Source organism: Fulmarus glacialis, unplaced genomic scaffold (assembly GCF_000690835.1).
Source record: "Fulmarus glacialis isolate BGI_N327 unplaced genomic scaffold, ASM69083v1 scaffold27092, whole genome shotgun sequence".
In the NCBI taxonomy this organism is placed as follows: Eukaryota; Metazoa; Chordata; class Aves; order Procellariiformes; family Procellariidae; genus Fulmarus; species Fulmarus glacialis.
Window position 1 is genome coordinate 8,514 of NW_009200181.1, and position 10,598 is coordinate 19,111.

The window sequence follows — 10,598 nt, forward strand, 5'->3', positions numbered from 1 at the left end:
CTTTGGTTAACAACTCAACTTGTGAGACAGTTACGTTTCTGGAAGGTTCAGGAAAAAGCAGCAACAGGGTAAAGAAGGGGATGAAGAACTGCTTAAAGCAAGGTAGTTCTCACTATAAAGCCACTCTTGCGCAGGCAGCATGTCATAGAGAAAATGTGGTGGGAAGGGGGTGTCAGGAGTCATTCTCTTCTGCCACCTGCAGGAAACATCTTGGATGGAGATCTCAGAATAGGCTGGAAGGGATGGGATGTCATACCCAACATTTTGTTCTGGTTTTCCAACATGTCCTTCTTCAAGTGTGATATACCTAACCCGTACACACACATACATCTTTGGGGCTTCATCAGCACTGCAAGGTCCAGAAAACTCCAAAAAGGGCTGGACCAGAGGTATTCTCAGCCAACCCCTTTAAGACTACCTGTGGTCAAGCTATCCAGGCTGGGGATGTATTCAATCCATCCATGCTTAGGTACAAACTGAGCATCCCCCCGGCTATCAGCAGCCTGGAAATAACTTTGTTATCTTCATGCCATACATCAGCACTCTATATATACACCTCTGTCTGACTAGCACCAAAGAAACAGATATCTCCCAGATCATCACAAGTCATTGTGCTTTTTATTGAATCCATTGAATGTGCAATTAAACCAGATATTTATTCATCAATATAGTTCTGGACAAAGACACAATAAGGTTTACATCATTTACTCTGAAATATAAGTTAATGTATGCTGCTGTCACTAGGACTAGCAGAGGAAAGAAAGGAACAAATAAATTCACAAGATCGTACACAAAATGAGAGGGAATAATAACCACTGGGACTCGCAATGTCCTCACAATACAACAGCACTGCCAAAGGAAAAGAAACCAGAGCGGAGTGACTAAAATACTCCGACTGCTGTAAGTATGCACTAAGGACTACAGTACCTTCACCTTTGGGCCTGAAAGAATGTGAAGCACCCTCCTTGCCTGGGAACGCCACTTTGGGTACAAGCTGCTAGCCCTTAGCAGCATGTCTGGTCAAGTTTAGGAAGATACAGTGACTAAGTTCTCATAAATGGCTTTGATTTCATGCCCCACCAAATTGAGGTATGTACCATGAACCTTATTAAACGTGTGGAGCCAAAGAACCAGAGGGGAGTAGCCTCTTGCAGTCATCGTCAACAGCATCTCATTGACGCGAGATGACTATTGGGGAAGGACCATACAGCAAAGTTTGATACATTCCTTTATTTCAGTGCAAAAACATGGCAATATCGTGCATCTCGTGCATCTGCAGAGCTTGGCTTCCTCTCTATTTCTAAGGAGGAATTTCAACCTTTGGTAACATGGCAGAAAAATGGGACATAATGAAGCTGGCTAATACCATCTACATTGCACTCATGAAGAGTTTTCAGGCTGGAATCAGCATCCCTAAAACTGTTGTTGAATTAACAGCAAGCTTTGATGCCTTAAATACTGGATTTGGAAGTTTCCTCTACTCTGATCAACATACTTCCCTGCTTTCTTCCAGTCCCTAAAGCCGCTAGCCAGTCTCTCTCATCAGGCCACAAAATACCCGGGTATAAAAGAAAGCAGGTATTAGCATCTAGGTAATTCTGGAGCTGAATTATTGTGGGCACTATCTTTAGGTTATCAGCCTGGCTCAGTGTTCAGTGAGGCATAGGATGACATAACAAGAAAGCATTCATCAGATCAGGATAACACAGAGTAGTACTTTAATATGCCTTCACCACAGACTGTCAGGTTTTATTAGAAATCATGATTTCTTTCCTATCATAGCAACTGGATGCTGGACACAAGTGCGCGTTAGCTTCAAAACTTACAGGACATTTCCCCCATGCTAAAATCAAATGAGAACGCAGCCTCGCCTGCACAGAGACAGAAGCACAATGTTCTAGAAGACATTTCCACATGACATCAGTATATTAAAGACGAAGAATAAAGATACTGTATTGCACTAAACATGCAGATTCCACATTGGGTTCTTGGAAACAGGGGAGTATTTCACTTTGTCCAGCGCGTTGAACACAGAAGAGTAAAGATCCCAGTGTATATTCTCCAGGTTGGTCACTTTTCCAGCTGTTGATCTTGCACTTGGTCCACCTTCAGTCTAGGGAAGGAACTCTTGCAAAAGAAGCCAAATCCATCAAGAAAGCATGCACATGTATAAAAGCATCAAGCACACACTGGAACCCACTCACATGTAGCCAGGGTAGATACTGTTGTGAGTTTCCCCAGCACAGGTACTGCCCTACATGTATTAGAAAGTCATTTTCTAGGAGATGCCACTGTCAAGACTGGGCTCAACTATTCCCTGTGATACCTACAGGGGAAAAAGTAGGACATCCTTCTCTCAGACAGGAGAAATGCAAGAAATCAAAGTTCCAGATTTTAGATAAACAGCTGGATTTTAACTCTAGGAGAATCTCTTCTGACTTACTTTAGTTAAAGAAAGCTAAATTGTGGTCCAATATCTCATTTAAATTTTAAATTCACAGGTAAATTAAGAAAAGCAGAAAATTCAGGCATGCAGGTTCTCAAAAAGTCTTCAGGACCTCCCCCCTCCCAAAACAACTGGCATATAGCTCTAAGGAGAACTGATCTGATATACAGTTCTGTAAATACGGGAGGGGCCAACAATGAGATCAGATACACTACACTGCAGTTTCCCCTCAAAGAGATGCTTGTTTCTGAGTGGAGAACAGAATTTTAAACAGTTTTTTAAAATAAAAGTACTTACGTTCCTTCATCTCTCAGAAGAGCCAAGAATTTTTTCACCCGATACTCGGGATCCATCTAAACACCAAACAAAACAGATCTCTATTAATGTGATGCAATCTTCCAAGTAGCACAACAGGAAAATGAGGCCACAAAGGTAGCCGGAGATACGTGTGTGTGTTTGCTTTGCCCGTGCATTGGCCTGGCCAGAGATCAGCCTGCTTGTCCAGAAGTTCTGCAGCTAGGTAGTGCAGATACAGCACTGCACCAAGAGAAAAAACTGATTAGCACAAGCTTAGCATGCTCACATAGCTAGGAGATGAGCCAGACTGGGATCATACACAAGCATTTCTATCAGGTACTTCTGTTTTGATGGCTATCTGCACACTAGCTTCATCCCACACTGCCCATTCTAGCCTGGTTCTGCACAAACCAGGCCCACTCTGTGTCTGCTTTTATCTCTCCCTTTCCAGAGCTGGGGCAGCAAATGAAACAGTCAGGAGCAGAAGGGACTGAAAATGTCCTCAATTTTCCTGTCTTCCTTCCCCCATACAGCTCCAGCAGCAAAGCACCAGAGGAAAGGAGCTGCGTGTGGTGGGTTAGCACGTAAGGGAAAGCTGAATCACAGCAAAGGGCTTCCAAAACTTGCAGTACCAACTTGTGTCGTGGCTCCATCAACCAGGAACATCCCCTAAGGATCAGTCCTGCTTCTTCCCCAATAGAGACAATAGGGAAGTGGGAGGAAAGGCTACTAAGGAGACAGAGACTCAGGCTGCCATCAGGAGACACAACTTCTGTGTAACTGCATCAGTCCTTTGTGCTGATGCATGGGCTTGTTGCAATCCAAAGTAAAAGACTAGGCAAATTGCCACGCCCACACCAAGATACAATGAGTTAGGACTATAAACATTTGGAAATTGGAGACCGTTGGTTCTCAGAGTATCTTCGTGTTGTATTGCAACAGTTTATTTGGCCTAGAAACTCCAACTTCTGTTCATTCTGTAATCTTCATCAACATCTTGTATCTTTAACACACTGCCGCAAATACAGTGGGTTCATTCTGAAAACATTCAGTAAATGGTACTATGAAGTTGACTGGTTATAAGATTCCCAGCTCTCTCACCCACTTGGTAATAAACAGGCAAGTGCTCTACTAAAACATAAAACTGGGACTTATCCTTGGAGGGGGAAAGCCAAGTTTCAGCATATGCCCTGGCCTCCCACCAAAGAGGCAGAACAAGGGCTCTTGAACTCCTCTACCACGTTTTATATTCCTAAAGGAAAATTTCCACCAATTTCAGATGTGAAGAAGCAATCTATTTAAAATCATGACCACTGCATTTGAGGGCAACATAAATGTCTTTAAAAATGTCTTTAAAAAGCTTGGAAGAAGATACAACACAAAAAAACCCAACAGCAGTATTACCAGTGATGCAGGCAGGGAAGAAACAGCCAACGAGAATTTCTGCTATGTGCTAAGAAAAAGCCTAAAACTTTATAACTTCCTATCACTTTGAAATATGTCAGCAAGGCCAATACCTCAATACCAACTACTGAACTATTTTGAGATCAGAAAAATAAATTCACTGAAACAAGATGATGTAAAGGAACTCACTGAGGATCACTGAGCTATTAAGTTAGGTTTTTAACATGCAAAGGAATACCGGTAATGTTCAGGATCCCAGAAGAAAAGAAAGGCTACCCCACCACCTAAAGCAGTGTTTGAAATGCATAATACACAGGTACTAAGAGAGGGACTGTTGTGCCACATAACCGGAGACCAGAAAGATGGTGTCTGCAGTATCCCTCTAAAGCCTAAATCTTCTCCACAATCTCTCCCAGTTGACACTTGGCTACAAGGGGAAAGCACATCTGTCACTATTTCAGTTCTCCCGTTTCTACGTGTAGATGTGGCACTTAGGGACATGGTTTAGTAGTGGACTTGGCAGTGTTAGGTTTATGGTTGGACTCGATGATCCTAAAGGTCTTTTCCAACCTAAATGATTCCATCATTCTCTGATTCCATCAGAAAGGCTGAAGACAATTGGGATAGGAGTTCGTGCACATGGGCCACACAGCCTGAACACTGATTACTTGGAAGTCCCCGTTCTCTGGGGGAATCCACACATGTAATCCACACTGTAAGGCTAAGCCTGTGACTCTCACCTGGCAAAGGGTCTCAGATCTTCCCCATCTAAAGGACTCTGGTCTGACCATGTGGCTGATCCTGCTTAAGCAGGAGGTTCGACTAGATGACATCTTGAGGTCCCTTCTGACCTCATTTATCCTACAGTTCTGTGACAACTCAACCACCTCTCTTCCTATATTTCTGGATGTTTCCAGAATGGCTAGTACTTGATAAAGGCGTGACCACAACCTCAGGTCGCCACACAAACAAAGCGTTATTTACTGATTAGTACAGACTAAATAACCGGGACAGTGCAATGGACTGAAAACTGGTTAAACTGCTGGGGTCGAAGGGTTGAGATCAGTGGCATAAAGTCCAGTTGGAGGCCAGTCACTAGCGGTATATGCCAGGCATCCATATGGGAGCCAGTATTGTTTAACCTCTTTATTAACAAACAGGATTTAGGGACAGAGCGCACCCTCAGCACGTTTGCAGAGGACATAGAATTGGGAGGTGTTTCATGCACTTGATGGTGGTGCTGTCATTCAGAGACCTCAATTGGATGGAGATACAAACCAACACAAATCTCATGCAGTTCAAAGGGAAATGCAAAGTCTTCCACCTAGGCAGGAATAACCCCATGCACCAGTAGAGGCTTAGGGACAACTGGCTGGAAAGTGACTTTGCAGAAAAAGACCTGAGGGTCCTGTAGGACAAGTTGAACATGAACCAGCAATATGCCCTTGCAACAAAGCCCAACAGCATCCTGGGCTTCGTTAGGAGGAATGTTGCTACCAGATCGAGGGAGATGATTCTTCCCCTCTTCTCAGTGACACCACACCTGGAGGACAGTGTCCAGTTCAGGGCTCCCCAGTACAAGAGAGACAGCAACATACCAGAGAGAGTCCAGCAAAGGGTCACAAGGATGATTAAAGGACTTGAGGGTCTGTATACAAAGAGAGGCTGTGAGAGGTAAGATTGTTTAGTCTGGAGTGGAGAAGACTCGGGAGGGAAGGGTGACTCTTACCAATGTGTATAAATACCTGCTGGAAGGGAGTAAAGAAGAAGAGAGAGACACTCTCTCTTCTGAGAGATTTCTGAGTGGTGCCCATTGACAGGACAGAAGGTCACAGGCACTAATTGAAGTGTAGTTCCATGTAAACAGAAGAGAGAGCTTTTCACTGCAAAGGTGATCACACACTATTAGGGACTGCCCATGGAGGTTATGAAGTCTCCATCCTTGGAGGTATTCAAGACCCAACCGGACATGGCCCTGAGCAACCTGTTCTAGTTGATCGTGCTTGGTCAGAGCAAGGGGTTGGACTAGACAAAGATGAAAAAAATGCTATGGGTGCAATTAGCAGAGTGTATTTGTTTAATACCTTCCTGCTCTCCGTGACATTCACCCAAAGAGAAGAAGGTCACAAACAGTTCACCCTAGAGAACCAGATACCACCTGCACGGTGAGCTAGAAAAAGCACTCACCGCAAGTCCTGGACAGAAGGTTCAAAAGTGGCTGAAATCTAAGTTACATGGACAGCCAAAGCAAGCCTGGGAACCAGAGCTGCCAAGGCCAAGCTTAAGCAAAAAGAATTACTAGTGCACCCTCTCTCAACAAGCTTCTGACAGCCCATAAAAGAAAGGGATTTGAGGAAAAGGACAAAATAGATTTGATCTTTGACCATGAGTAGAAAAGTGCATTTGAGAGGGAACCTTGGCCTTCTCAGATAAGACACATGGCATTTTTTCAGATACTGGCAGTAAAGACGTCTACCTCTGAAAGGACTTCTTCAGAGGAGTTACACAAGTGGCAGCCCACCAAGTCCTCAGATTTGACTTCTCATCTACGGTCCAAACTCACAGACAGATTCTCCATGAGAAAGCTAGAAGAGTTGGGCAAATGAAGTGCCGAGAAGTGGACCTTGCTGGCAACAGCCCAAACCCCAAACTTCATCCATTACGGTCAGAGCTGGAAAGGCCTGGTTCCCATCAAATGTTGATGTCGAAGAGGGTGGTGAGATGTCTGTAATCATCTACACATAGGCTTTCTGAAGGTCTGAATTGGATTAGATGACATCCTGAGGTCCTTTCCAGTAAGAATGATTCTGTGATTCTAAGATCTTAGATATTCTGCAAATCAGGCAAACCAGTGAATGGCAGCTTGATGATTAGAGGAACAGCAACTCTACTTAAATACTTGCACTCCATACAGAATCCCTGCTGAGGGCCAAAGGCAAAATCTATACAAGCACAGCAAATGTTTACGCTGCCAGGCACACCGATACCAACAGTCTATTGCATGAAACAGTGGGTAAAGAGTCAAGACACTTTTTACAGAGGCCACAAAACCAGGCAATTTACTCAGTAAAGAGAGAATCTTTCACATCTCAGATTGACCCAAGGAACCATGAACACCAAGATGGAGCAAGGCATGACTTCTGGCCATCGACGGAAAGCCCAAAGCTAATAGAAAAAGAATGTCACACAGAACAGTCCAAGGGCCTGGCTTATTCTAAGATTACTTATCTCACTGACTGACACAGCAATCAAGAGTATTATCAACCTGCAAAGAAGATGGTCCTGTTGCCAGGACCACGGTGAAACCTTAGGAAACCATGGAAAAGTCATCACAATCAGGAAATAACACAGGACCAATCAGATAGTTCTGTTAAAAAAACCAACATGACCTGAGATGGATATATACAAATAAATCTCTTATTTTCATTGCTAGAAAATTTGTACTGAAATTCAAACTTGCCAATGCCAGTGTTCTGTTTCCCAAATCAAAGATGCTGCCTCCCCACCCCTTTTCACTCAGACATAAGAAAGTGGCCATAGTAAGACACTTTGTCCATAATCTGTACTGACACAGTTTCTACAGACTCTGGGAAGAACAGCATTTATCTGCAGATGCAGTATCTTGTCCAAAAGACTAAAGCAGGAAGCTGAAAGGCAACAAAGAGGCAAACTTGATCAAACAGCTCATTAAAAAACACAGACACAAAACCAGAAGGAGCCATGGAAGGAGCAGAAGATGGTGTCAATAGAGTGCAAAGAGGAAGCAGGTTCAGGACTCCTGAACAGACCCTCCAGTGCCCTGTGAAAAGAGAAATGCTGCTGTCAAACTGGATGAAAGATTTTTTAGAAGAACAGCGCAGAGACTGACTCTGTGACGCAGCTCAGACAGGTGGCAAGAAAATGGCTGCTCCTTTCTAGGTAATGCAGTATCCCCAGGACATGCTGGGAGCCCTTAGGAAAAAAGTCAGTTGAAGAGACTTCATTAATCCTCAGTCCAGAGAAGAGGAGATACTCCACCAAGACGTGCATGCCCTTGGGTAGTACAGTACTCATATAAACCTGTCATACAATCCAAACTCTTAGTATGTCCAGATACAGTGTTTAGTTTAAAATAATATAGGCAATATTATACGATGACCTTTCAAAATAAGTTCCTATGTAAGTTAAAACACATTACAGACAAACAGCTTAGATTAACTTAAGTTTTATTTATGCTAAACAGAAGTTACCAAATCAGGAAATACTGGAGGTGCAAAAAGGGACTTTCTGGAAAGCTGCCTGGCTCATTCAGGTTCCTACTCCAAGAAGGAGAGAGACCTTGGTTTTTGGAGTGTTGCCAGCAAGGTCCAAGAGCAACAAGACAGGCAGGCGAAGTAAGCAGAAGGAACCAGCCTCCTAGCTACGGAAAAAGAAGGCTCATGTATCCAGCAGCACCCCAGGGTAGAGTTGCAGCATCAGGGCAGGGTGAAGCTAGTGTGGCACCTGATAGCACTGTGAGGTGGTCCATGTACTGCAGCCAAGGATACTTCAAAACTAAACTTTTCTGGATTCACATGGCAAATCATGAGTATCCATTCATCAAAGACTTCTTTTGAACAAGAACATAACATCATTCCAGGACACTCAGTGTATACAAGATGACCAAAGTATGTGACACTAAATACGAGTAGTTTGACATGAAAGAAGGCCAGGAATAGCAATAAACATAGTTTGAGGGAAATTAAGCTGCCAAAAAGTGTGGGTTTTCAAGGCTCGTAAACAAGGTAACAAAGCAACCCAAGATACTGAGCAATGCAGTGGTTCACGGTACTCCAAGAAACGATTTTGATATTGAGCAAGACTTCAGTCTGAAACAAACTGAAAGTCATTTGAACAGCTTAAGAATACCCACATATAGCATATATTGGGTTTCTAGTCTAATAAAACAAAAAACACAGATACAGTGACTGCAGAGAAAAAAACTAGGTGCATATTTTTTGCAAAGAATTCATTCACCATGGGATCTAATCAGCTGAATTTTGAAAAATTTCATCCATCACTTGGAATTTTTAGGGGATTCCAGATTCAAATCTCTTTCTAAAAAGCTGTGGTCCAGCTCAGTGAAAAAAGGAACTAGTCTTGGACTTCCCATTTGGTGAAATTCTGCTTTTCTGTAAAAGCTGGCCAAATTAGATATCATTGTGGTCTTTCAGTGCATTCAGATACAAGTGTTCTCCTATTTAGCAAGAGCCTGTACTGCTTTTCTGTATTTATAGCAGTTCAGCAGATGCAGTCATGTAAACACCTCAGACCTTTTGGAACAGATCTTCTTCATATTTAGCTTCCATATGCTTTTACCTATGCTATTACACAATTACCTGAATTGAGTGTAATAACATAAGTGGCCTTGCTACCAACCATCCACGTATAGTAGCAAAGGCAGATTATCAATCATCTATATCGGCATTAGCAGCCCTTCAATTTTACACTTGTTCAATTTGTCAGAAATGGCACAGAGTCAGAGTTCTGCCTGTCTTCTCCCAGCCTGATTGGTCATGGACTCACCTACAAAACAGTGGTCTGGTTAAAAAAAAAATGCACAAGACCAGTTTACCTGTCTGCACAGTCTAGGGTAGCGTGAAGACTCGCTATCTACAGCAACATAGGTGTGCAGCCACGGGGGCAATGCTGTGAATAAGGCCGGGGTAAGCATTTCCACCCACGCTCCAGATTCAGAACGGCCCATAATTTACGTAACCTTCACCTTGAGTTTTGAAAAGAACCAACACTTAAGGTCAAAGCAGCAAAAGAAAACGTCCTGTGTCAGAAGAAGGAATCCATTGTCAAGGCTAAGTGAAATGGACTGCAACAGAGCCAGGCAGTCCCTGAAGGCCTGCACCCCTTAAATACATTTAATACATGTGAGCAATGACTTACTGACTTGCCTGTAGGTATGGAATTAAAAGCCAAGGAAGAAGAGGAAAAAGTAATCTAGATAAATGACTTTATTCCCTGAGGTGACATCCAGTCAGAGCATATCCTTAGTGCTGTGCAAGTTTTAACAGAATTGTGAATAGTGAACAGAGGGATACATGACTTATAGGCTGCTAAACTACATGCCTCTTAGCTTATGCTCAGCCTCTCCTAGGAAGATCTAAGGACAGTTCACTCAGCTGCACTAAATCCATTTGATGTGAAAAGAGTGTGTGCAAGGGGGGGAGGACTCAGAAGGGCGCTGAAATGTCAGCCGCGGAGGATTAGGGCTGCATGCTACACCCTCTCATTTTTAGCATGCATATACTGTCGAGCACAAGCTTGATGACTGGCTTGCAGGCACAGATGATGGGTGCGGGGGAGGGTTAAGAGCTACATATTTCTACCCTCTGCAATTATTTTCTTTAAAGTGCTGAAAGTGGAAAATAAAGAGAAGAGCAGCTGAACAGCCTGACAGATTTATCTTCTTCAGGGAAAG

The 10,598-nt window shown here is 43.3% G+C and overlaps 1 protein-coding gene across 1 annotated transcript in view; it reads right to left on the reverse strand.

Annotated features, from left to right (window-relative positions):
• Positions 1–609: 609 nt before the first annotated feature.
• Positions 610–10,598, reverse strand: part of LOC104073665 (vesicle-fusing ATPase-like) — a 23,739-nt gene continuing 13,750 nt past the window's right edge. The window contains exons 8-9 of the mRNA XM_009573517.1: positions 2,744–2,799; positions 610–2,127 (exon numbers count right to left, since the gene is read on the reverse strand). Of these exons, the coding sequence (XP_009571812.1) occupies positions 2,109–2,127; positions 2,744–2,799 (75 nt within the window). The 3' untranslated portion in view covers positions 610–2,108. The remainder of the gene's footprint in view (positions 2,128–2,743; positions 2,800–10,598) is intronic.